The sequence below is a fragment of the Vanacampus margaritifer genome, chromosome 1 (assembly GCF_051991255.1).
Source record: "Vanacampus margaritifer isolate UIUO_Vmar chromosome 1, RoL_Vmar_1.0, whole genome shotgun sequence".
NCBI classification, from domain to species: Eukaryota; Metazoa; Chordata; class Actinopteri; order Syngnathiformes; family Syngnathidae; genus Vanacampus; species Vanacampus margaritifer.
This window is the reverse complement of record NC_135432.1, coordinates 3,570,671-3,598,643: the sequence shown is the minus strand read 5'-3', so window position 1 is coordinate 3,598,643 and position 27,973 is coordinate 3,570,671. Positions and strand designations below refer to the sequence as shown.

The 27,973-nt window shown below is 40.2% G+C and overlaps 1 protein-coding gene and 1 long non-coding RNA gene across 2 annotated transcripts in view; one reads left to right on the top strand and one right to left on the bottom strand.

The window, feature by feature from the left end:
- LOC144053248 (uncharacterized) overlaps nt 1-27,973 on the top strand; it is a 34,460-nt gene that overhangs the window by 1,069 nt on the left and 5,418 nt on the right. The window contains exon 2 of the long non-coding RNA XR_013294364.1: nt 21,251-21,324. This is a non-coding gene — a long non-coding RNA (uncharacterized LOC144053248). The remainder of the gene's footprint in view (nt 1-21,250; nt 21,325-27,973) is intronic.
- On the bottom strand, nt 42-27,775 carry LOC144053217 (neuronal membrane glycoprotein M6-b-like). The gene is made up of 7 exons (XM_077567399.1): nt 27,578-27,775; nt 9,555-9,741; nt 9,330-9,489; nt 7,976-8,144; nt 5,046-5,119; nt 4,895-4,960; nt 42-3,335 (listed from the first exon to the last, which is right to left on the bottom strand). Exons 1-7 carry the CDS (start codon nt 27,645-27,647, stop codon nt 3,183-3,185), a joined length of 879 nt encoding a protein of 292 aa, XP_077423525.1. The 5' UTR covers nt 27,648-27,775; the 3' UTR covers nt 42-3,182.

Genomic DNA, 27,973 nt, shown 5'->3' with positions numbered 1-27,973 from the left:
AAGAGCAGCCGAGTCAAGAAAGAGGCAGGAGACCACAGTGACACGATAATAAAAATACCGGTTTTACTAGAGAAGGTTACAAAAATCATCACTGTATAGCAGTCATAAAACTATTTCCAACTGAAAATAAAAAGCATAAGGAAACACCTACATAGACTACATTGCCGTCAAAGTACAATGGATATTATTTTTTATTTTTTAGAAAAGGGGCAGTGGGTAGGGGTGCAGAGGAAGTGGGGGGAAACACCGCCTACCAAAGTTGTCGTACAATTGACTACACATCACCTGAAAAAACTGCAAAGACACGGTCATGTCTCCGTCATGCAAATAACAAGGAAACAACAACACCCTGACATGAGTTGTCTGATAGGAAATTGAAGTTTGCCTTTACATCCACCTGGCGGCAGAGGACGTTATATTTATCAAACATAGCACGCATGGCAATAAAGTCCTTTTTTTTCTTTTTCTTTTTTAAATACAGAATAGACAGCTGCACACGTGGACAATACTGACATGCTTCATCTCATCAAATTGTAGTATTCCTTTTTTTTTTTTTTAGGGTTGACTAAGCAGTAATCATCAATTATACAGTATAGTTTATGATTATGAAACAATATTGGATTATAAAATGAATGTATGAAAATTCCTGACTTGTTTTGTTCAGTGTAAACATCCAAAAACAGTCTGTGGCTCATCTGAGAGGCTTAAAAGAAAAAAACTAAATTGCACTGACGAGTCACTCTTTTGGCTGGTCATCAAAAACAAAAAAAGAAAATAATTATATATATATATCTCAATACAGAATAACAAGAAGAACTCAGCTGCCTAAAACTCAAAAGTGGTTAAATTAATTCGTTCACTTTTTAAATCACAAAAACCTCAATCTATCGTGTCATGACGGCACTGAATCCCTCACATAAAATAATTATTGAAGATGGTACGTTACAATTGCAATATCAAACGCTGATCTACTAATTGAGTGCTAAACACACAAAGGGAACATGTACATGTTTGGAAAGAAATAATAAATAGCATGGACAGACACCGATTGCGTTCTCAAGTCAATTCAAATATTTTAGGGGCCATACAAATATTTACAGATGGGACTTTCTCACAAAAGGTAGTCATTGTAAAATGCGGATTGTTTGAGTTAGTGCTTTAATTTAGTGATTCCCAACCAGCGTGCTGCAGGAAATGATCCAATTTCACTTTTATTTACTACAAATCATGTTTCCTTGTTCATCTAGCTATGCCAGCAACGTATAGTGACGGGCGCTCAATGACATAATTAACCATTTTAAAAAGGAATATTTGTTTGTTTGTTTGTGTGCCTCGGCTCAATAAAGGTTTGGAATTTTCCATTTTGAGATGGGAATCCAAAAGATTTCGATACCTTTCGGCGTCAAGGTGCCTTCGAACTTTCGGGAAACGTTTACTTGCAGAGATGATCTATTTCGAGGGTTGTTAGCTTAGCTGTAATCTAATGTTGAAAACTATAAAGTCAAAATCAAGTGCAAGATTCATTCGCAAGTCATGACACTATCTTTGTCCCAGTGTTTGTGCGGAGCTAATTACTTAAATAATAGATTATTGATGAGGCATTTTAAATGATTGATTTTTAAATAAGCCACAAAAATCTATTTTTGAAGATATAGTCCGAAAGTTTCTGGGCGGAGACTCAACGTTTTCCTCCCAGCCAAGCTGCGCAGAAAAGCTACTATCAGTTGCTTATGCAAATTTCGCAGTGCGAACCCCTGCTCCTGATTGGTGGACTGGTTTCACGCTCGTTCCTGGTTGGCTGCTGTCCTTGGCTTTGGCGAGCATCAGTTTTGAATGTTGTGTTTGCAAATGGGAAAAACGTCGGACAGTACCTTTAAGTGACTTCAACTTTGAACTTTGGTCTGAATGATTGAGCACTAAAATCCTTAAAGGGGAAGTCAACCCACCCAAATTTTTTGGGACAATAATATGTTCTGTGCAGCCCCACTGGTTAATATTGCGTTAGTGTAATATGAGTTAAGCAGCAAAGTCAAGCAGTTTTTATCAATATCATAAGGCGGCCATTTTGCCACTTCCTGTCGACTGAAGATGACATCACATTTGCTCAGGTCTCAGGCAACAACCAATCAAAAGCTCATCTGTTTTCTGAAGCTGAGCTGGGATTTTTTTTATGACCTTCGACCTGAGCAACTGTGATGTCATCTACAGTCGACGAAGTGGCAAAATGGCCGCCACGTGAGATGCATGAAAATGGCTGGATTTTGCTTCATAACACATATTCCACAAATGTAATATTAATCGCAATGTCTTGATTAGACTAGTGAGTTCACATATAACATATTATTGTCAAAAAAGGTTTAAGGTTGACTTAGACTTTAATCAGTAAATTGAAGCGCAGGTAAGTGTTTTCCAAAACCCAAATCACGTATGCTATACAGCCTCGCTTGACTTTCTATGGGATAGTCTGTATTTTTATCTATTTGTACACTGAAAATATTTTGAGCATCAACAATAAAGAGTCATAGATGTATAGAAGTAAAGTGGGGGGGGGGGGGGGGGATGAACGCCAAAAACACAAGAAATATCTTAAGAGTACCTGGCATTTTCCGAAAGTATTAAAAAAAACAGCAACATTCGCACACATTCACACAATATATTCATATTCATATATATATGCATATAAAACATCAAAAAAAGAGAGGACGTTGGTTGCTGTCTGGCTTCCTCGTGGCGGGCGCTGACAGTAAACAATGTTTATTTAGGCCGCGGGGAGCCGCGCGTCGAGAGGCCGTACGAGGACATCGGCCGGGCTGCTTGGACGAACTGCAACCCAACAGCCAGTAGACGCTTCGTAACCGATGGACCGTATGTGAGCGACCAGCTCTCCCATTCAGAAGCCTCTTTGGGGGTGGGGGTTGGTGTGGAAGGGGGGGGGGGGGGCTGCCGATCCTCCTGAACCTCAATCCTGTTCCCTTCTGGTGGGAAAACACGGCCACTCGATCCAACATGGCGGAAGGGAAGAGCAGAGAGACTCGGGAGCTCGCGGGACTATCCACTATAACTAGGGTGGTTGTTTTTTTAAACATTTTTTTTTATGAAGGAGCCAGATGGGTGCTAAGGTGTGGTGGGGTTGCGGTTGAAGGGGAGATGGGCGGTGCTGGAAGAAGCGCGGTCGCTCATCCTTATGAGTAGGAGGACGAGTTCTGGCCCTCCTTGGAGCGCGCCTCTGCCTCCAGGTCTTGGTCGTCTTTAGTCTTGATGTCCTGGTAGTCGTGCGTGGAGACGACACTCTTCAGGTAGGCCCAGTTGGCCGACAAGATCATCAGATAGTGAATCTGAGGAAAAACAACGGCACTCTTGATTGTTTACAACGTGGCACGGGGTGGACAATGACGGACGGTAAAGTGATGAAAGTCAAGTTGAAGTCGAATGACGGATTCAATATTTAAAGGCAGCGTTTTAGGGGTGTGTATAAGCACACCCAAAAATTTGTTGATACGGCTTTTGATACATGAGGTGCAAAATGATTGAAGGACGATTTGGTTTGAAAGTGGAATGATTCGATTCGGTTCAACTGAATGGGATTAATACTCGATTCGATTCTATATGGTGCGGCTCAGTTCGAGATGGTAGGATGCAATTTTTGTTGTCATTACACATTTAACTAAACTTGTCAGTTCTATGAAAGTGACATTTTCTGCTAAGATATAGCTCTCCTGTAAAATACAATTTGATACGTTACCTCAAGAAATTTCAATGTGGAACGATTCGGTTTGGTTGGATGCACTCGATCCTTTTAAATTAAAAAAGCATCTTCCAGTTCAAACCAGTTTTTCTTACACCCCCTACATAACTTTGTGGAATTAACGATCACCAATTAGCAAGTTTGAAAAAAACAACGATTACCAATCTGATCTGTTTTGTATTAAAATGCAAAAATATTTACATTATTTGCTTCAGTCGTCACAAGTTTTTACTAGCTTTTTTTTTTTTACTAGCTCCTCCCGCTAGCCGCACTTGTTAGCTGCTCCAGCCTATGGCTCCGACTAACTCCCTTAGCCGCTCTTGTTAGCTGCTCCGGCTAATTCAGGCTCACTGTGTCTTTCGGCGTCGCTCGCCGGGCTTCACAGCAGCTGCCAAGTGGCCGTCGTTTGCTCACGCAAAATAAGAATTGGTGGTAGGCTAGTGAAATTTGGTCTCTCTAAGCCACCGTAGTGTGTCGTGTCCTCCTGTGTGCTTTTAATGCTATCCTTTGACCACTAGATGGCGATAGGGATCACTGAATGTCACTTTAATGTCATAGTGTGAATTGTTGAAGGATTTTCTTACTTGTTTATTAGTCTTGTAGATATTTTGTCAACTTGCAAGTGACTATGAAAGTTAATTAGCTGTATGCTAACAATAGTAGATTAATTACATAGCCTGCAATTGCAGTAATTATATATATATATATATATATATATATATATATATTTTTTTTTAAATCAGCTGATCCACCACTATTTTTTTTAGCTCTGCACACCTGAAATGTGCCTTTTAGGTCCAGGGATCCCTTACAAGGAGAAATTTTGCAAACCCTTGTTTGAGAGCAACTGAAATAAAGATCGCTTGTTAAACTGGGTCAACCAATTATAGCTCTTATCCCAAAGAATGTCTGATTATGTTCTGAGGGCCTTTCGTTGAATGAGAGGGAACAAACGCACCTTCGTCCGAGCTTAAAACAGAAACAGTGAGTGACCCTTTGCACACGCGTACACACAGAGGTGGGCAGCTGAGGAGAATTTTATCCCGTGGCTTTTTTTTCTTTGAGCGAGAGAGAGAGAGATGCAGGGTTGCTATGGAAACAGATAATTGCGCCATGGCAACGTGCATATTAAGAGACCAAGAGGCTCACCAGTGCTATGACAGTCGCTCCGGCGCCGGCAAATGCCACAATGTAGAGGTGGTAGGACAGGTAGAACTACAATCCAAAACAGATTTCGGGTTAGTGGAGGGGGAAAAAAAAAGATATGATGGAGAATGTGAAATGCTTAACAACATCTCACCTCACTGGTGTTACAAATGTCTCCCAGGGTGGCACCGCAAGCTTTCCCCGGTGTTGCGTTCCAGGGAATGATACCTGTGGGATCAAAACATTGAGTCGGGGAGAAATCGTGAATCCTTTTCTTTGCTAATCAAAATTAAAAGAATGAATGAAGAGCGTGGTTTGCCTGTGACACAGATGTGATCTTTGTCCCATTTGGGAGACGAGCCAGCTGTGCCTCACATGTGGGTCACTTACAGTGCATTTACACACTGGGCCGTCAAACACACAGCCGGATAAAGCTGGAGTGGCTTTTCAACCAAATCCAATCAGGATTTGCATAAGCTCAATATATTTTCCTACCTATTGAAATGGAAAGGAAACTGAAACAACTGAGTGACGTAGACAATAAAGTATAGTAAAATGTACATCTATATCTATTTTGCTGTCTATCTGTCTAATTTAAAGAGGACAATCCTGGATCGAATATTCCCCAATGCAGATTTCCCCTTAACTCATTTGCTCCCAAAAACATATAAATACGTTCTATTTTAAATGTTTTAAGTGTCCCAAAGACTTATTTATATGTTTTTTTTTCATGTTTTTTTTTTTTTGCTAGAGCATGCAGAAGACTTTGATGCAGCCTCCCAACTGCACAGAACGGTTGAAGAAATGGTAGTTATTACAAAAACGGCCAGCAGGTGGCAGCAGAGCAAAATAGATCAACCAGGGCCATGTTGAAGCAAAGCTCTTTTCCCCACAATATGAAATAGATTTGTGAATAATGATGAAACTTAGCTATATTCTAATGCTAATTGCTACAAAACGGAAACCGATAGAAATCTACTTGTTTTTCCTGATGAAAGAAGAGACTCTAATCTTTCTTTCGGTTGGTTCCACGTTTTTATAGCAATAGAACACACTATTTTGTGGACCTTGCAAAATCGGTCAAACTAAGGTCAAACAGCCGGGAGTGAAGGGGGTTGCTTCAGTGAAAGTGGCTGGGAGTGAATGAGTTAATGTATTAATTTCACAAATTTACGACTTCACTGTTGTAGTTTAATTACCAAAGGTGTGTTGCCTTCATGGCTTTTTCCAATGTAAATAAATTCATTGCTTTAAATAATAATGTTAAAACATATGTCCAAGTTATTAACTCTTTCACTGCCACTGACGTTAAAAGACGTCAAGTAAAAACCTACGGAGGGCCGCCAATGACGTTAAAAGACGTCATCCAATTTTTTATTTTTGAAACGGGTCCAGGCAAGCCTTCCGGAGCTGTGGTGAAAGTTTCAATTAGGTCTGTTGTGCCTAATGACTATTTTTGGCCCCTAGAGGGCAGCGATGACTCTCTTTTGACAAGATTGGGTGGGCGTCAGTAGAAGACGCGAGGCGGGGCTAGAGTGTTGAGGGGACATTGGCTGAAGAAGCCATAATGGCGGCCGCTTGCAAGCAGCTCACGGTCGAGCCGTTTTTTTCAAAGACATCGACCAACGATAAAGAGCACATTGATGACGACGACGATGATCATCATCGATGATGATGATGGTGACTCCGAGGTTGACGCCGAAGTTGGAAGCGCTGACGCGGCGGCTATGACGACGTTATAAAGGTTCACGGGCGAGCGATGCTGACACCGGAAAACACAACGCTCAGGCGGACGTTCAATCGGACGACGGAGAGTGCCCCGAGTCCAATGCATATTCATCGGAGGAGTGTGTACAGTCTGCTACTTGCTTTTTATTCCCCGGAAAAAAAGGCCGTCAAGAAAGTGTAACGTTTGCACGCGAAACGGACAAATGCGAAAGTGAAACTGATCTGTTGTGCGAATCGTGGTCCCTCTCCTTGCACGCAGGAGAGCGTTATAAAAAGAAAAACTGTATTTGAAACATCCACATAATTGTAAGTAGTACCACAGTTGCACACATTTGTAAATAGTTTGCGAAATTGTTTTGTCAAATTGTTACACTGTTGAATGGAAATAAACGTATTTTGCAAACTAAAAACACTTTTTCATTGTTGGTGAAAGCGTTTTACAGAAGTAAAGCACTATTTAGGTGTTTGTGGCATCATTCATGGACAAAAAGAAGTGTACAATTCACTAGAGTGCATGAAATAACATCGTTTCACAAAAAGACGTTTTTCTCCGCTTTTTGTTTCAAAACAGAGAATTTCGGTGAAAGTAACCATTTTCTATTGTTGATTACTGAAGAACGGAATAAGGTAGAAACAAACTTCTTTTTTTCTGAAGAAAGATGAGAGTCCAATCTTTCATTTGGTAGTATGTGTGTTTCTATAGTCCAAACACAACATTTTCTGTGGACCTTGAAAGATCAGTCAAAATGCTTAAATCGGCTGGCACTGGCGACATCCCGTTTCTGAAAACGTCTGGCAGTCAAAGAGTTAATGAAGGTTTGTTAATTGTTTGGATGGTAAATGACAATTTTATTTATGTTTAAAGGAAAAATAATATCGTTTAACTTGCTTCCGGTTTTTGATGACGCACTTCCGGAAAGCCATCTTTCGTGACCAAGGAAACGCAGGAGCAGAGCCTAAACGCTATCCAGTGCCATCCACTTAGAATTATCAGGCATGAATGCCATAAGTTTTATTTTAATATACTTTATACTTAATAGCATGGATATTAATTCTTATTGTCGTCGATTTGTTATCATAATGTAATCGATGCACTTTGTGTTTTTGTATTGGCGTTACAGTGTGTATGTAAGATAAGATAAGATAAGATCCACTGATTGTCACATAGCCATTGATTTTATTTTTGTATTTACAGTTTTTACCACAGGCTTATGAAGACAATTAAAACGCTTCAACTGCACTCCAGGGTCTTCATTTGTGGTTTAGCTTGGTGTCACCGACATCTTTGTTGAAAACATTATAAAAGGTGTTGGTGCTATTGTAGGCTGTATACTAAATGGTGTTGGTGCCACCTACCATACTGCCTGACATCCACACAGATGGAGTCTGGCGAGGTGATATTGGAGTCCGGGTTCTTCATGGCGGCACAAGTGTTCCACATGTTGAAAAAGAGGAACACCGGGATGGCGGTGAAGCCGAAGATGGCGAGGAAGGCTAGGGCGAGGATGTAGGTCAGGAACATGAACTGAAAAGAGCAGAGAAATTAGTCTCCATCACTCCTCTCGCTATCAGAGTCGAAGGGGCCCGGGGGGCATCGCCACAGAGACATTTTGATAGTCCAACTTGGCTTGCTCTCAACCAATCAGAAGGCAGGAAATGGCACAGTTATTGTGGTCTAGCTAGCTGGCTTTGAGAGGGGAATTTGGAATGTAATTGGTTAAAAGTGAAGTCAACCCCAATTTTTTTTTGGACAATTATATGTTCCATGCAGCCGCACTAGTCTAAATATGGCATTCTGGTTAATATTGCGTTAGTGGAATAAGAGTTAAGCAGCAAAATCCAGCCGTTTTTATCCATCTCAGGAGGCGGCCATTTTGTCACTTGCTGTTGACTGAAGATGACATCAATGTTTCTCAGGTAACAACCAATCACAGCGCAGCTTCACAAAACAGGTCGTTGCCTGAAACTTTAGCAACTGTGATGTCATCTTCAGTCGACAGCAATTAAGAGGAGTAAGATGGATAAAAACAGCTGGATTTTGCTTCATAACTCATATTCCACAAATATAATCAGAATGTCATGTTTAGACTAGTGAGGTCACATATAACGTATTGCTGTTAAAAATACAGGTAATAGCCAAAAAGAGGCTTGTAATTGTGTTTAGATGACGAGATGAAAAAGAGGATCGTAAAACGCCAACGCCATGCTTCTAGCACTAAAAAAACAATTATGAACCAATTTTACATAAAACTCTGTATCCCGTAGTTACTGTAAATTATTCACTAGCAAACCACCTTCACATGAGGCTCATCAACAGTATTAGCTAGCAAACTAGCCTAAATAACACGCTAGCCTAGCACAAACTGCTGTGGACAAAAATGACTCAACTCCAAATGAAGCCAAGAAAAACGCCACAAAACCACAGTAGACTGTTGAGAATAATAAATTAATAACAATTTCAGTTGGAGCTATTGGTAATTGCTTCTGATAGTGTTTAGGCCGGCAGAGAAGGTTTTGCTGCTCATGATGGCTCACCGCCGTTAAAGGCTAACGGGTTTGAGCACAAATTTGGACAGCTGCAGCAATCAGAGTAATCAGGCTAGAACGGACAAACTGTGCCAGTTTTATCCCCAAGGGCTCAAGTGTGCACAAGTGTATAACTACCCGCACTTTGAGTGTGTGTGTGTGTGTGAGAGAGAGTGAGACATACGAAGGCGGTGATGCAACGTCCGCACACGGTAGTCTTGAAGTCGCTCTGCAGCTCCTTCTTGATGGCGCTAGTGGTGTAGAAGCCCTCAGCCAGCAGGACGATGGCGTAGACGAAGAAGAAGGAGGCAATGCCGTAGATGATGTACTGAAAGATCTGAATTCTGGAAATTTGGAAACGGGAGAATTTAGAAAAGGGTTCAAGTGGCGCAAAAGTGCCGGAACTTACACCACGGTGAGGGTGGCGTGGTCGCTGGTGATCCTGGAGAAGTGGTTCTCCAGCATGGTCAGGGTGCCGGTCAGCGCCACATGGCCGCAGCCGCAGAACAGGGCCACGCCGGAGAAGCAGAGGATGGTGGCCACCAGGGAGGCGTAGGGAACCCCGCCCAGACACTTGATGCAGCACTCGAAGCATCCTGCAGGGGGCGGCGGCGCAGGGTTAAAACAAGTTTGATTTGAATTGCAGAAAGAGGCTTGATGGGCTTGAACGGGTTGAAATAATCACGCGTGTGACCGATTTTTATTTATTGATTGATTAACTTTGCTCGTCTTAGCTCACTTGTCAATAAGCAGCAATTTGGTAAATAATATACAAATCTTCCACACACACACAAAATTCAAACTATTTAAGACCACTTAGTTATTAAATAATGATAAGCCGATATGTTTTTTTCAGGCCGATACTGATACCGATTGTGAGTAGTCAAAGAGACAGATTTCAAGCCGATATACATTTGCCGTAAAAGAGAAAATATTAGCGTCAATATTGTAAAATGTTACTTTTTCTTTTAATTTTAAACATATAAAGAGCTTTGTTTAGAAATTAGAAGAAAAAAAATTTCCAGGGTCATCAGCATGTGTTAAAGCTAAATTAAAAAAACGTTTTCTATTGTAAATAAAGTTTTTAAAAATTTCAGCAGAATTTCTCTTTTTCTTCTTCTTTTTTTTCTTCTTTTTTTCCCTTTTTTATAAAAAGTGTAGGGAGTTCCCAGCGTCAGAATCCGTTTTTTTTATAAAGTGGAAATAAAACAAAAATCCATTAAATAAAAGTTACCCGTATCTCACTGAACAACGAATGGATTCGAATGTAGCTAATTAGTTTTTTGTTTTTGTCAGGGTTGGTAAAAGGTTTCAAAAGATCTTCGCAGACCGTGAACATTTTTCTGAATGAGCCCGAATCGAAATGTCTTTTGCGACAAGTGAAGACTGTCTGTGAACATCTTACAAATCCTGAGGAAAACCCTAAATTCGCTACGTTCGCAAGCATTCATTGCTCAGTGAGACACCAATTTTATCGGCCTTCAGATTCGTACAAAGCCCGATAATCGGCCCGACCGATAATCGGTTTATCCTTATTATTAAACAAAGAGAATGGCATGCTTTCTATTTAAAACAACCACATCTACTTAGATTTGCTTTTCGTAGCATTGAGCGATGACATTTGTACTTTGCTATTCTCCCTTCACTCAAAGAAACGCTAGCTTAATGCTAATACATAATGACAAATGCCATTGACAGATTCACGAATAGCAGCTCTGTGGCCGTGTTATAATAATTTGACACCTCTTTTCACCACCTCTTTAAAAACAAGTCATATTTCTGCAGTTTACTTCCAGCCTGTGTGAAACTCTTGTTTTTGTCTTTATTGTACAGTCCCTCGGTGGCCAAGTCGCGCACACCTGGAGCCACAATAAATTAATCATGGTTCGCAAATGGTTTTATTCTTTGTATATATTTCATGAAGTTTATTTTTTTTTATAAATTAAACCATTATAAGTGCGATATTTCGTGAGGCTGAAATCGATTTTTCCCCGTTTTTTTTGTTTTTCCAGATTTAATGTTGGCAGCAATCACTTTCACCTCCTCCCTTTTGTCATGGAAAAAATCTCTCCAAAGATCACCCCCCCCCACACCTTCCCCCATACTCACACACACACACACACACACACACACACACACACACACACACACACACATGCTTCTTATGACCAGATGGCATGAATAAGTCATGTCCTGGTGCTAAATAAATGATTTTAAAGCGGAGGAGATGTTTTCTAGGCCAGCCGCGGAGCGTGTTCTTCTGAAATGCTGGGATGGATTTGTATACTCCAGAATCATGCATTTTCCTCTGCCTATGAACATCAACAGTCAAGAGAATCAAGAGCAACAATGGGGAGGAAGGGGGGGTGTCTTATATAACAGCTTGTTAAAAATAGATTCGTCAGCAAAGCGGGAAGTTTGTTAGGCAGGAGAAATCGGATGAAAGAAAGTGTTTTTTTGTGCTCTGTTTCCACGGCAACCTGTTCCATTTGGAAACCCCAAAGCATCATTAGCTTTTTGCATGTTCAAACATTTGTTGAATTTAGGCATCCAAGGAAACCACTCATGAGTAAGTCCTGACCGATTCATCGGCCGGCCGATTTCATTGGATGGTATTAGCTTTTTAAAATTGGCAAAACCTGGCTCATTTTGCGCCAATTTTACTCTTTGCAACATAAGACAAAAATAATGACATTCAACCTCGCCTCAGGCAACAAAAGAAAAATAGAAAAAGTATTGTAAAAGAGTCACGCGTTTTGCTTGTAATTCAAGCGTTAAGGGGCTAAAAAAGAAGTTCTTGTATTCATTATACAACTACTCTATATTGTTACTTTTTATTAAGGAATTGGCATCAGCCAAATAAAAAAAATCATATCGGTCGGAGGCTTGGCATGGGCCGATTACGGGTTTGACGCTTGACCGTGGTTTTAATCAGGGCACAATATGATTGGCTGCTTGCAGATTTAATCACAGAGCCGAATCTTTGAAATTAATTGTCTTCAAATAACACCCCCCCCCCTTCTCGTTAGCAGTAAGGTGAGGGGCAAGCAATAACTAATTAGTAAGAATGTTGACAGTTATTTTCTTATTTATTTAAACTTGGTGCACATTTCTTCTGTACCAAATATTCTATATTTAGTGTAAAAATTCAATAGAATTTTTTTTAATTTACCCCCAATTTTTTTTTTTATAGTTTTAGAGCTGTATTTTTAAAACCTTGCTACCATGATATTTTTGCTCACGGTTACCATTCCATCAGACTCTAATATCCCGTTCCTAGTCGTCAGAAATGAGACGTTCTCTGCTCCAGAAGTGCGAAACCTCAAAGAGAAACGCTCACTTGATGATCCATGACAGATAATCTAGTGAGAGCACGAGATTCACTTTCACACGCAACACGAAAAGCCGCCGTCGGCTTTTATCCGAGACCCCATCAATAGACTCAGACAGCTAATGACAGGTAGGTCTTCCACAGAATGAATAATCCACACGAGCGTTCATTTTACTCGGAGATTAGTTTGCGGCACACCCCAAATAAACAGGCATCCTGCAAAACCACAGCAAGGGCATGATTTTATTTTGAAGTGAAAAGTATCCTTTGAGAGTTTTCTATCGACCCGTCAGAGCAGGCCATTTTACTTTCCCGTGGGATGGCGGTCATTATTGATGGGTTTAAAAGAGCAAATTGATTTTTGCCTTCACTAAAGGGAGGGAAGTTCATTGGAGCTTATCTGGCAAAACAATCCCGATTTGGATATGCACAAGATTTACTGTATGTATTATTTACGGGGAAATGATGAAAAGTGTCAAGGAAAAATGCCCGAGATCCACAACTTACATCTCGTGTTACATTCAAAAGTGCTGGGAAGTCGCATCTACTTCTCAAAGTATTCTTAAGAGAACAACCTTGATACGTTACTATTTGCTTTGTTTGGGAATAGATAATTAGACTTTCTTGAACTTTTGAAAAAGTACGTTGGTAAAACGTTTTTTTTTTTTTCTTCAAATGATTAACCATGCAGAGAGGATATAGAGATAATCCCCCCCCAAGCAAATAGGCTAAAGTCTTTAGATCAGTGGAAAGTTTCCCCACTACCCAAAAAAAAAAAAAAAAAAAACTCAAATCATCTGAAATTCAGTCTGTTGAAAATCCTGAGTGGCTAGTAACACAGTAGGGTAACAAAACGGAAAACCAGTAGCCACAGTACCTAGCGACGAAACAGTCAAACTGTTCATTTTGCCGCGACCGGCAACTTTGCGATGCTAATCGCTAAGCTAAGTGCTCGTGAGGCATGTCCACTGATCTGTGTATATAGGATAGCCGATAGCCCATACACGCCGTTGAAGCCATAGGGCGGCCATCTTACTCCTCCCATCTCGCGAGCAGACTAGTATACGGTCTTGCTCACTGTTATTGGCACCCCTTGATTTTTTCCATGATCTCGACAATATCTTCCTAAATAAATGGAAATGTACCAAATAGATATCATCAGAACCTTTTAATTGGATGTCCAACGTAATTCCACAAAATAAATTGTATTTCAAATTGCATAGTGTAATTCCAAAGAAGAAATAGAAAATACAGCATGTGCAGCAATAATGGCACACCTCTTTGATATTTGGTTGCACACCCTTTGGCAGTGACGACAGCTTCCAAACGATTCTTATAGCAATCTCCAAGCTTCTTGCGCTTCTCCGCTGGTATTTCCCCCCACTCTTTTTTTTTTTTGCAAATTGTTCAAACTCAACAAAAGGAGATGACCTCAGACATCATGTTCAGTGGGGGTGGTTTCTATTTTTTAACAAGTGGACGGTATGTGGCTGTGGTGCTTCAAACACCCCCTTTTTCTTTCCTTAGACTCCAATATTAGCTTTGGCAGAGGCATAATCTACTCTACTCTATTTATGTTTAACAAATTTAAAACATCATAAATCATTCTGTTTCTACTAAGTGCTGTCTCAAATGGTCTCCAATTTAAATGTAAATGTATAGCGTTGTATGCCGAGAAACGTTTCTTGGGAGGAGTAATATGGCGGCCACGCGGCTTCAAAAGTCTTGGCCTATCGGGTATCCAGCAATATATACAGATCAGTGGGCGTGCCCATCTCGATGAGACGGCGTAAAATAATCACTGCCGACTGTTTAGTATCCGTTAGAACAGTGGTTCTCAACCCTGGTCCTCGAGTAACCCCGTTCCAGCCTGTTTCCCTTGCCTCCTTCCTTTAGCCAACACAGCTGAGGATCGTTATCAGGCTTCATGCAGAGCTTGGTGATTAGCTGATTGTTTGAAACACCTGTGTCGGCAGTTGGAGACATGGAAAACAGGTTGGTTAGGGAGGGGGGTACTTGAGGACTGAGGTTGAGAACCATTGCGTTAGAACATCCGTCCGTCCGACTCCAACGGTCAACAGAACAACACAGGTCACAATAATTTCTCTCATATCTAAGAATAAAAATGTAAAAAGGTTGGGGGGGAAAGTGCAAGTAAACTTGCGAAATGAATTAGTGAGCGTCTCTGTGTCCACCCTGTGATTGGCTGGCATCGGCTTGGCTTTGTGACTTCACCAGCACGTTGACGCTGATGCCGTGCTGCTCAGGATGCTGGGGGATGCTATAAACCCTGTGATTCGGCGCTAGATCAAGTCGTAGAGTTAAGACGCTCCCCTTCCAAAGTATGCTGCTCATGATGAAGACGCTGCGTTGCATAACGGGGGGAGAAGTTTGTTGCATAATAGATCCACATCTCATTAATGTTAATGAAGAGGCGGGCTGAAGGGAAGGTGGAGTGAAAAATTAAATCCCCTGAAACAGGCCAGGTCCTGGAGGGAGGGGGGGGGGGGGGTACTGGGGGTGGGGGTCAACGGATTGGTGACCCAGCTCTTATAAGAGAGTTATGTACGTAATCATTTTTAAAATACGTACGTACTACGTGAAATACTTTCGTATGTAAGTAATTAGTACTCATGGACTAAGTATTTTAGTGCGTATTTTAATTTACGCACGTACTTAACTAGGGTTTCTCATATCTTCTCACTTATGAAGACTGAACTATTTTGTTTGTGATTAAATAATTTAATTCGCTAATAATTAGGGTTGTAACGATATACAAACATCATGATACGATATTATCAGGATATGAAGCTCACAATACGATAATTATCTTATTGTGGGGAGGTTGGCGATATTTAAAAAAGGTCACAATATTGTAAAAAAATTATCTCATACTAACAAAAACACAATGTTGTGCTTTTATGCATATAAACCACCTACAATCGCTAAAAACACTTAATATTGCGACACTTGCTTGTTAATGCATGCACACATTGAGTTCCTCCACATATTGACTCGGTTCCCAAGCATATTCTGTTCTCCTTCATCTGACAATTAGTGTCGATTTTAAACATAGAATGGCCAAAACATCCCTAATGAAAATTTAATTGCACAAACTAGCCACCAGAGGGCGCTAGAACTGCACAAATGAAAATCAACCTGACTTTTTAAACAGACGTGTTGCTTTTAATACCGTGAACGTGACGACGACGATATTGTGGCAGTTGTAATATCGGGATAGCACGATATTGCCGTTATCGTTACATCCCTACTAATAATGTGGCAATTTTTCATTACACGCTACGTCCAACATAGTAATTAATTTTGAGTAGTAGTATGCTAAAAAAAAATGTGAGTGTATTTTCCCCAATTATGATTAGAAATTGGTTGTAGAATGTAATCAGAAATGTTAGGTAAACTCTACCCCACATATTTAAGTATTTCATAATTACTGAATGAATGTGATATGTAACCACACTGTATAATTTATATTTACCCAATTTAAGTGGCTGCAAATTTCTATCCAACATTTATTGGGTAAATTCTATAGTGTTTTTTTTTTCAGTTCCAATCTCACCTGCAAATCAGCAATTATTTAAGAAAATAGAACATAATCTACATAATTAACCTTATCGTTGTATCTACATAAAACGAATAAGGGGTAGGACTAGATATGTTTTTGACTTCCCCCTAAGCTTTTTGAACATATAAACTCTTCTTTCTTCCTATTCTTGTTTTTCCTTTTTACTTCCAACTTATATTTTATACGTGGAATGTGTTTTGTGTTTTCTTTATGTCTATATGTTCAATAAAACCAAAAAACAATCAACTAATCTCCATTTAATTCAAGCCCACTTAGAGACTACTTTATGAGAGAAACAACTTGAAAACAAATCCAAACTTTTTAGTTGGACTGAAATGTGTTGTCGCTCTGTCGCTAAAGGCTTTAGATCAAAAACTCTCATGCTTCTTTTAAACACACTCACTCGTGCTATCTGCTCCGCCCGTGGACGTGTTTTAAAAGCCCGCTAATAGGAAACAGACAGGCCGGAGTGGTCGGGCCTAATGGAAATCAATGGACTATTCATTAGAAGTGAATTGAGGTTACACTGTGAGGTCAGCCACTTGCTCCCGTGTTACACCTCGCTGCATCCTGCCACCTCGCTACGCGGCCTGCCTCGCGGCCTGCCTCTGCCCCCTCGCTGTGAAATATGACCACCAGCCCACGCTGCACTTACGCTGACTTGCTGGCTGAGACAATATGTTACTACGCCGGTGTCGGCCCGCTGCATCCTACATCATCTCGGTAGCATCAAGGGAAAGGGACGGCTCGGGGTTAGCCCTCGAGAGGTTATTCCACATTATAATCCAGATGTTGTGATCGTCAGCGGCATGGATGCCATACGGCGAAAGACAAATAAAGAAGCGAGAAGAAAAGAGGCGAGTCATCGATTCAAGGATATGAAATGAAAGGGAAAGAACGAGAATGTGATGCATGAAATATACATTTTTTCAGCGCAGTTATAGTGACCACAATTGTTACGGTTATTTTTAATCTAAAAATGAGAAACCAAAGCACTTTTTGCACATTGTTTCAATGTGTGTGTTGTTATAATTAAACCACGTTTTTATTAGGGGTGTCAGGCGATAATTCAAAAAAATAATTGTAATTAATCGCATGACTTCAATAGTTAACTCACGATTAATCGCAAATTTTATGTCTGTTCTAAATGTACAGTACATCATTTTTTTCCTAAATTTTATACTCTTATTATAAAAGTGGGGTAAAAAAAAAAAAGTGGGGTAAAAAATTAACTAATAGAAATATGGCTGCATCTTTTAGTCATTGACACAGTAATTTCATATTCATTCATAAATTGAGTTGAAATTTAAAAGATGTACTGTACTGTAAAAAAAAAAACAAGTGTGATATTGATTTGTGTTGAGGTCATTTTTTGTCACTAGATGGCATAATTGCATTTGTTAGACATTGGTGACAGCTTTTTGGTGCATTTTTCTTTTCATATTAAGAGCTATCTAATCTATACATGAAGTAACTTGTGAAATTCTACACATTTTTAAAATTGTAAAATACCACTTGACCCCACTCTCCACAAATATATGCATTACTATTACATTTCTTACTGCTAATTTTGACATGGATGTGTCTGCTGCGTTGCAACTGGAATTCCCCCAGTACAGGATTCCCAGGTAAGGGGCAGTCATTAATCGAGCGTTAAAAAAAAATTGCGCCGTTGAAGAAACTTTAAATTAACTCAATATTAATGCACTAATTTTGACACCCTTAATTTTCATGTATGAAATGCGCTATATAAATAAAGTTTGAAGTGATTTTATTTGACCTGTTTCTGGGTTTGGTCACGTGATGTTCGCAACGTGAGCCCGAAGGCAGTTGTAACTACTATTTGTTGACTGCTGCCTGCTTTGGCCACCTGGGGCAGTTATAAGACAAAAGATAGACTAAATGTGCATTCGAAATAAACATCAGTTGCTTCAAAGCGTTATGCCTTAGCATTAGCATTAAGCTAGCAAAATAAAGGCTATGAATAGGCCTATGTCTTTGTTTTAAATTCACAACATGTAATTCTCCTCCTATTATGTACAATATGACAATAAACTTGAGAGTAGCATTAAATAGCTTGAAGCCTCTTTTTGAAGAATTATTCCCAACTTTAATTAATGAGATGTACAAAATGCATGGAAGGATATTTAGCGAACAGCAAATTTGCCTTGGTGTACAATTTTGTTGGGATCACAGAGACGAGTCAAATTGATCGTACGTGTTCTTCGTAAGAAGAGCACCTCTTTGCTTGGGGGCTGGAAAGAATCAGTTGCCATGGCAACTTGTCACCAATCCCAATTCAGTGGTATATAGGCTGAGCTTAACAGCCGCTGTTGTAGCTCTTTCTCTCTCTTGCTCTGTTGCTTTTTCTCTCCGTCTTTCTCTTTCTCTCAATTTCTCCCTTTGTCACTCACTCACTCACTCACAGTGAATGTACACACACACAAAAGGTAACTGAAGCGATGACGTAAGAAGAAAAATTCAAAGTTACATTCGTAACTGTCGATTCTCTGGTCTTGTTTTACTGTATTTTTTTCAATGTATTTTGCGTTTTAACTCTGACTGCCAGACGTTTTCAGAAAAGGGATGCCGTGGGTGCCAGCCGATTTAAGCATTTTTGACTGATCTTTCAAGGTCCACAGAAAATTATGTGTTTGGACTATGGAAACACACATACTACCAAATGAAAGATTGGACTCTCATCTTTCATCAGAAAAAAAAAGTTTGTTTCTACCTTATTCCGTTTTTCAGTAATCAACAATAGAAAATGGTTAGTTTCACCTCTGTTTTTTTAAAAAAAACGTCTTTTAACGTCTTTGGCACTCCTCCATAGGATTTTACTAAACGTTATTTAACGTTTTTGGCAGTCAAAGAGTAAAAAAAAAAAAGGAAGCCATTTTATGGTTTTCTTGCCTCTTCATGAGAATTTAGTGACCGGCTTGATATCGGTTAATTTCTCTCCTAAAAAATGGATTTAAAGCTTGAAAATTCAGCCGTTGTCAGAAAGGCTTTGATAAGAAGATGGCATGTTTTTTACCCTAGCTGCACTAAAATCTTTATTTGATATAAAGCCACACCAGGTCAGCATTTGATGTTATGGACTAAATGATTCTTATGTTGTTTTTTTTGTGCGCTGACGAGCAAGAGCTTTAATCTTATTGTTGGGCTCATTGTGACCTTTCGGAAAGCAAATGATTTTCATATAGGATGTTTTAAGTTGGCAAAGAAGATTACATCGCCACAAAACTGAAACCATAACTCCAAATGATCCATGCTGCACTTAGTGTGTGTTGCTATAAATCCATATATCTCATGCATGCTTTTGGCTTCAACCTACAGTTGTTAGTGTTTTCTCATCGTGAGTCCTTTTCCAAAACAAAATCACTAGTCCCTTGTCATGCCCTTTGCATCAACGTTTCATACAGGCAAATATAGCTATATTCATGCAAAAATGTAATAACATTTGCTAGAAAGGAAAAAAAAAATACAAATGTATGTTTGTTTATCTATGCCAGCGAAGCTAAATGGTGTCAGTGAACTTCAAAGCAAGCAGCAACAATTATTCAACTAAGGGGTCAAGTGTTCAAGCCATTTGAAGCTCAAATATAAAAAGACAATTATACGCTTTGTGTTATACATAACATAACATAACTTCCGAATGTCAGCTAGCTTAATGCTAACACACAGTACATAATGCCATAGACACGCGCACGAAACTAGCATTGATGCCTTGGTTACTTAGTTGTGAAACTCTTTTTTGTTATAGACGTCTATATTTTGACTGGTGGTGCGCATGATGTCAATGGGCAATTGAAGCCTGAAATCATAATGCATAAAACTTGTTCTTTCATTTACATTCTAAGAAAAAAGGTTATAGGTGTATGCTTTTACAATACTTTTTAATTGAAACAACTTTTTTAAGGGGCTGGAACGGATTAATGGCATTCCCATTTATTTCAATGGGAAAAAATGATTTTGCACTTGCTTAGTGAAAAGTAAATAAGAGGCCTCAAGGGTCAAGGGTTACAGCTATCAACAGTTCAGAGATGGTTTCAGCAGTCAGAACAAGAAGAAAATGTAAGATCAATTTGAATCTTTTGGCTCTATTCATATACTGCATCTCGGATGAAATGAAGCATTCAAAGAGCTTTTTACACAGCACTGCATTCGAACACGTGACATTGGCACTCGTGTCTTTTGTCTTTTCGCCTCTTATTCAGAAATCATGCCGTCGGGTAGGCTCAAGCAGAGTGGACGATATTAGCTTTTAGTCTTCCTCCACCAAAATTCAAAATGGCCCCTCTGGCCACAAGTTGTGCTGTGCCAACCAAGCGAGTGGCTCAGCAATTACGCAACCAACTTGGCTGATGTCACTCTCTCCGAGATGTTGAAGAAGTCAGCGGCCGCCTCGATATTGTGGCCATCGGGGAAATTCACTTTCCAGCATCGAGGAGCGCCGAATATTGCGTCAGAGATGAATTTCCGTGGAGATGGCTAATTGATGGCGAACAGTCATCACCACCGCCACCACTGAGGAGGGCATTCAGAAAGGGCGAGAGCAAGGCCCGCTGTGCCAACCTGTCACGCTGCTATTCATATCTCGCTGCAGACTGGCACCAAACGCTGCCCGATATTACTGCTGTCCATTATGTGCAAAAGCGACGGCAGGATTCCAATATGAACAAGCACGTACATTGAAACGCGACCACGCGGCAGCTGCGCGGGGTGAATGTGAGCGCGATGCTGTGCCACGCATGTAAAAATAGAGCTTTTCCCCTTTTCAACCACCCCTGGTCATTGGCACGTAAACAAATGAAAGCACAACACTCAAACACAGACGCGCACAAACCCAGATGGAGGCTGACAGCACGCTTTGGGCAAATGACTTCAAACGGGGAACGCACGAGCATCTCCTTCCCTGCGCGACGGCTTTCACGTGCTTTCATGACCTCACACGTAGCTCCGGGCTCAAAGGAGGATACAGTAGGTGAAGGTTGTTAGTTAGTGTGTGCGTGCAAGCGTGTGCGTTGGATGGAGATGAGCGCTGAAAGGAGGAAGAGATGGTTCATGGTGCTGTCTACAATTGTAACCACGCTGGGAATGATTTGGACGCTTGCCATTTTAATGTGGGTCACAATTCATGGTCAAGAAGCAAAATCTTATAACAAAAATCCCGTTTGTTTTTTTTCAGCTGCAAAGCGAAGGGACCCAAGAAGATTTACAGTAGAACAGCAACGTGGAGTTAGCAACATTTCTGATTAACAGGTACATTTATCACCTGATTTTTTTAACTGATTGTACATTACACTAGCGATAGAACGATAATTGGCCTGGCGCCGATATTGGGCCTCTTTTTTTTTTTGTAAATCTGAAGGCCGATAAAAAGTAAATCTAAAACCATTTAAATCTCACGGAACTATTAATTAAAAATTTCAGTTAACTTTATAAGAGATGCTGAGAACCTTATTAACCTTTTGAAATGTGAACGTTTAATTACTGTAAAAAACTATTGAGAGCTAAGGTATTGTTTAAATTTCTATTTAACTTTTTAAGGATAATGATTTTGATAAAAGAAGATTTAAAAAAAAAAATTGTTTTTCGAAAAGTCAGAAAAATAGTTTGATAAACATGCTTTAACCCATTACAAGTCAAGATTGGCATGTTTTTTTTTTTTTATTGAGGCCAATATCAACACCCCCCACACACACACACACACACCCTTTTCTTCTTTTTCTTTTTTTTACTGAAAATGAATACCGGCTCCAAATATCGGTTTTCAGCCTCCTTGACTGCTAAAAATCGACATCAGTATTGGCCCTGGAAATAAAACATAATCGGTCTATCTACATTCCAAAAAATGAAATTCAAACCTTTAATGTCGTTTAGTGTTACAGAAACGCACTATTACGAACAAGTCAGGCCACCAAATTAGCAACTGTGGCTAGCACTGGCTTGTTAACTAGACTTGCGTATCTTATTATTGACAATTCCGAGCTTACCTCACAAGTCAAAATGGCGGCAAGTGTGAAAGGACGTTCTCTGCCGCTCATTGATATGCAAATGAACTTTGAATGGCTGTAACTTGATTTCTGAGAATTATTTTTGATTTCAAAATACGATGAAATGTCGCTTGACTTTGATCAGAGGTTTCAGAGATGACTGAATCGTGGCTACGTTCAAATCTTGCTAGCAGTTTGAACACGGCTAACTCCTTCTTTAATGTCTTTCGTTGGCCTGCCACTTGAACGCAAATTTTGAGCTCATTTGGAAACAGGGCCATCCAACCGTGGTTTTATTGGCCTGCTAACGTGTACTAGCTCACTTCTGCTCTTAAATGATCCCGCCTCGGTTTATCCATGAGTGGTTCTCAGCTAACATAAATCCTTCAACTAATTAATGACCTTTAGACAAGAATTAAGGTCACCAAACCACTGTTTCAAAGGGTTGCGTAGCAGGCTAAAAACTTTATTTCAACAAATTTGCCCTGTAATTGCAGGGTAAATTTAGACAAACAACCATCATAAGTACTCAAAATCTGTACTTATGTAGTGGACCGTGGACAATCCAATTTCTCCTCCAGCAAGTTAAGGAGGTGGCTGATCCAAACTGGTAGGGACTCAAAAAAATGTCTCAAGTCTGGACAGAGATTCTTGCATGAAAATCGACATGCTTAATATTGTATTATATGAATTAAATAACTTGTCTGTGTTGTGTTCTAGATAGCTTCTGAAAGTCTCCTGTAGTCAAGTGTTGAAAATGAGCATTCATTGCATCTGGTTTGTCCAATGTTTTGTGATGTCCGTAACCAACAAACAAATTAATAAAAAGAACAAATGCATGTGTACAAAAAGACGGTTTCATATACAAGTACGGATGTACTTAAGTCCCAAAAATGTTTTTTTATTGTCAACATTGTTAGATTCAAAATGATTTAAAAATAGATATATTTTATCTGCACACAAATTAGTTTCCCTCTTATCAACTGTATTCCTACAACGGACTCACAAAAACGTGAAATTATTTACAAAACAATTGGGAAAAAAATACACCTTACCTATATGTGTTTTTTTTTTGTATTAGATGGAGAACTTTTGAGCACCACAATCTGATCAAAAATAAGACCATGGATGGGAGATGGTCTTTGTCATTAACGCTCCCTGCAATCAAAACCTTAAGCGCGGTTGAGTTTACCGGTAGTTACCTCTCTTTGTTTACGTCATGTCATCATCACCCTCAAATGTTGAAAAAAAAAACATGGAGCCAATTTTGAAAAAGTAAGGAGTCGAAAGTGCAAATATCAGCATGAAAGGTAAATGGATGAAGAGGATCCCGTATAGTTATCGGCACAAACCAAATGTCAGCCGCGTCACCTGACAGATGGCCATCAAACCAAAGTTGACCTTTTCTGGCAATCACAAAGCTAATCTCATTTTCATAACGGGCAAAACAATTTCTTATATTCTCCTCTGGTTGCTCATCCTTTTCTTTAGCAAAGCTCTGTTGAAAAAACAACAGCAGCCTCTTTACCTTCTTTTGCAGCGATTTGCGCCCCTCCAGACGCTGACGTAATCTCAATCCCAGTTCTGATCTGAGCATCGCAACTGAGGGCAGCGAGGAAGCGCTGCTTTACGTAACATTAGGAAGGTGCAGCTTGACGGGGACTTCAAGGAGGTTTTTTTTCCTTTTCTCTCATCAAACACAATAGCAATCAAACGTCAGAGAGACGAGGCGGCATGGAAAATGCGGCGGACCATTTTCACACTGCAAAAAATCATAAAAATCTTAAGCAAGATGTTATTTCTTAAATTTAACCGAAATGTGCTTATTTTGTTGAGTTACTTTTACTTAAAATAAAATTGTCAGACAAGATCATTCTGCTTATTTTAAGATACTTATTACTTAATTATCTTATTTGATCAAGCAGTATTGGCATTGAGTGTTAACAGCCAGTTTTAAGTACTGTGAGGCTCAAAACAAACATTTTCCACATTTTAAGATGACTAACTAACATCAAAGGCCCTGAACTGGGCTTTCATGGTGAATTTTCTTAGTCATAAAATAAATGGGAAAAATACAAGTGTGAAAACAGATAAAAGTGCAATACAGTACTTTATTGTAAGCATTTTTTTTTCTTTTAAAAATCATGAGTTTGCGGCTCGTTTCGTTATATTTACGACGCTTATTTTTCCTCTTTCCTGTAAATGCACTACCACCTCGGTGGTCTAGTGGTAGAATGTCTACCCTGAGACTGGGAGATTTTGGGTTCAATCTCTGGTTGGGTCATACCAAATACAATAAAAATGGGACCTGTTACATCTCTGCTTGACACTCAGGTTGGCCAAGTTGGCCAAAGGTAAATTAATACATATGGATTTTAAGAAAATAGTTCTATATACAGTATTACAGCTAAAAAAGTCAATATTACTTGTTTTTAGTCTAAAAATACTCATTTCAAGACCGCTGTGGATGATATGGGGCCTAGAATTATTTTCTAATTTTACAAGTAAATTTAAGTAAAATTTTCTTGTTCTGTTGGCATATCATTTTTGCTTATTTAGAGTAATAATTTTCTTATTTTACTATATTTTTTCTTAAATTTTCTACTGTGCTTTTTGCAGTGAGAGGGTCTTCAAACACCAGGATTTTTGGACGCACACCAAAAATTTTTTTGTAAAGAAATTAACTGGTTTTATAAAGTGTACTTTAATTTGTATGTACTGTACAATCCGTGTGTTGAATATCTGCTTTTAAGGGGCGTGGCCTAGTGAGTGATGTCAGGAGCTCCGACTCCGGCTCTCGTTGGCCATTTGCCACATATTTACTTCCCTGTGAAGGTCTTCTGCATGCTCCTTGAGAGTGTGTTCATTTTGTATTATGTGTTTGACTGTCCATTTTTCTCTCTATTGTAATGCTAAACAAACACTAAAGTATTGTAAAACTGCCTGTAATTCAGTGTTAAGCGACAAAAAAATAAGTTATTTTATTCATTATATATCGGTGATCGGAATCGTATTTTGCCGAATTGGCAAATTGATATCAGTCCATGTTTTTGACCCTGAGCCGTACCTGAACATCATGCCACGCAACTCCTACGACAATTTGGAGCCAAAGCGGCTGGCGCCCGGCAAACACAAGCTTCTTACTCCAACACTCTCGTCTTTTGGCCCCCACTGTAAATCTTCAGCGTCTTATTGGATGCTATAAGCTCATGGTCTCATTCCAGATGTCAAAAGACGTACACACAAATGATTACACAAACAGGCCAGCCTCCAATCTATTTCAGCGCAGCGGCGTGGGTGGATTGAAGTTGTGCAACATCACACCTGCATTGAGCTGCTTGGCCATCACTCGCGTAAACCGGCGATTAACGTATTCTCAGGGTTAACTACTCATCCCGAACATGGCCGCCATGGTGCCCAACCATCCTCGGGGGGTGGGGGGTGGGGGGGGGCTTCAAATGTGCTCGCCCAGCTGATGTTGCACGATGGGCTCCCATTAGACCCGTGCGTGTAGCGGCACGCCTGAAGAGGGAGTGATGTAATCGCTTTTTAAACCAGCAGAGAGGAGGGACACCCTCTCGTCTCCAATTTACATCAGCATAGCTGCGAAGAGACACTGAAGAAGAGTCCATGTTTGTTTCTCAGGCATAAAAAAATGCAGAAATTGTGGAAGTCATTGTCTTATAATTTATCATCCTTTTGGTCAATTTTTAATGGTTGGTTATTTTAAGGAAACGGAACAAAAGAGCAAACTAACAGTGATTCCCCACCACTGTGAGAACTTATCCAATTACCCTAAATTATGATTCATTTACTACAAATAATGTATCTTCATCTATCTATGACAACGCCATTTAATGACAGGATGACCAATTCAAGACATTCAGTGATCCCTAGCACCATCTAGTGGTCAAAGAATAGCATTCGAAGCAGGCAGGAGCACGCACACTACGGTGGCTCAGAGAGACCATATTTCGCAAGCCTACCACCAATTCTTAATTTGCGAGAGCAGACAAGCGTCTCGGCGAGTGATGGCGACTGGGCAGCCGTTGTGAAACACGGCGAGCGACGCCAAAAGACCGAGCGAGCCGGAATTAGCCGGAGCAGCTAACAAGAGCGGCTAGCAGGAGTTAGTCGGAGCCATAGGCTGGAGGGGCTAACAAGAGCGGCTAGCGGGAGGAGCGGGTAAAGAAAATAGCTAGTAAGAGCTTACGTGTGATATAATTAGGCATTACTAGACCTGATTATATATATATATATATATATATATATATATATATATATATATATATATATATATATACTGTGTAGTGAGGGGTTTTAGAGCCTTAAAACATTTATAATAAATGTAAAACATAAAGCTAACAACTTCTCGGATTACGTTTATTGCGGGTATTTTTTGGAACCTAACCCCAGCGGAAAATGAGGGAACACGGTATAGCGGGAATTAGCCGGAGTGGCTAACAAGTGTGGCTAGCAGGAGTTAGTCGGACGCATAGGCTACAGTGGCTAACAGCAGCAACTCGCGGGAGGATCTAGTTAAAAAAAAGAAAGAAAAAAAAGCTAGTAAATCTTGTGTGTAATATAATTAGTGATTACTAGACCTGATTATATATATATATTAAAAAACCCACAATGGAGCAATTAAGGTACTGATGCCCTGGCCTGAGGGCAAGGAGAGCCGCAATTGCCCTACACGCCGATTGTTCAAGGGGACAAACAGTCAAACACACAAATACAAAATGCGAACGCTTGCTGTAGCCACTAGTTACTGTTGTCCCTCACTTGGCCACGCCCCTTAAAGGCACATATCCAACACACGAAAATAATTATATTTCTTTACATTCTCTTTTATATTTTATTGTTTGTTTTTTTTGTTTATGATGGGAAATAAAAGTCCTATCTGCATGCACGGTGACACAGCGGCAACAGTTTGACGTCATTTAGTTTCAATTCATCTTCCCACGCAAACTCACACAACGCAAAAAAAGAAAAGAAAAAAGGGGGGAAAAAAACATCGCGATGCAGCCTCGCTCCTTTTTAAGAAGCTTTTACGTGGAGCCCGAATAGCGACGCTGCTCTTGTGTGTGATGTCCTCGGACCCTGCCTCTGCGTCAAGTGCAGCCTCCTTGCAGCCACATCGCCGCAGACACACATCGAAGCACAACTACAAACTACAACAATGCTTTTTTTCTCTCGCAACACCCGCTCCCGACCGACACCGGCGGATGATCATGACGATGATTAAAGATCTCATGTGAAAACGCAACCGTGCACGCGCACGGGGTGGCAGCGCTCCACCAACGCAACTACGTGCATCCGATAGGTTTCATTAAACGCGCGCGATAATGTCAGCTCGGTGAAAAAAGACAAACCAACAAGTCGTCCGCGTCTTTGTTTCGCATATTGAATAATAATAGCGCCGCTATTGTTTGGAGCGGGAAGCCATTCGCGTTGGCGCAAACCGCTCCAAAAAAAAAAAAAAAGAGGCGCAAACGGCAGCATGGGGTGAACCCTACCTTTGCTCTCCTGTCCTTCGTCTTGAGTCTCCTCCGCGTTGGAGTCCAAGGCCGGCTTTGTTCCATCCATGATTATGGAGCTTGAGGGTCTCCTATAGTGGCACTGTGGGGGCTTATAGTATAAGATGGTCGGTGGATCGTGGAGCGGGGACTTGATGCTCGCGTCTCTCTCGCTCTCTCTCTCTCTCTCTCTCTCTCTCTCTCTCTCGCTCTCTCGCTCTCTCTCTCCCCCCGCCCTCCCCTTTGCACCCCTCCCCTCCCCCCGGCGCTTCTTAACGCTTGTGCACAACCTCTCTCTTTCTCAATAGTCTACACGTGCAAATGCTCTCGCCAGGTTGGATTGTGGTCTCTAAATGATTTCTTCACCTTCCCTTTCATTAAATGCAGTCTTTTTTT

What these genes read in the sequence shown, in the direction of transcription:
- LOC144053217 (XM_077567399.1), bottom strand. Translation starts at nt 27,647, where the DNA reads ATGGATGGAACAAAGCCGGCCTTGGACTCCAACGCGGAGGAGACTCAA. An exon ending in CGAAGGACAGGAGAGCAAAG is followed by an intron (nt 9,742 to 27,577) that starts GTAGGGTTCACC and finishes CGCCCCCTGCAG; the next exon opens with GATGCTTCGAGTGCTGCATC. An exon ending in ACATTTGTAACACCAGTGAG is followed by an intron (nt 4,961 to 5,045) that starts GTGAGATGTTGT and finishes TTTGGATTGTAG; the next exon opens with TTCTACCTGTCCTACCACCT.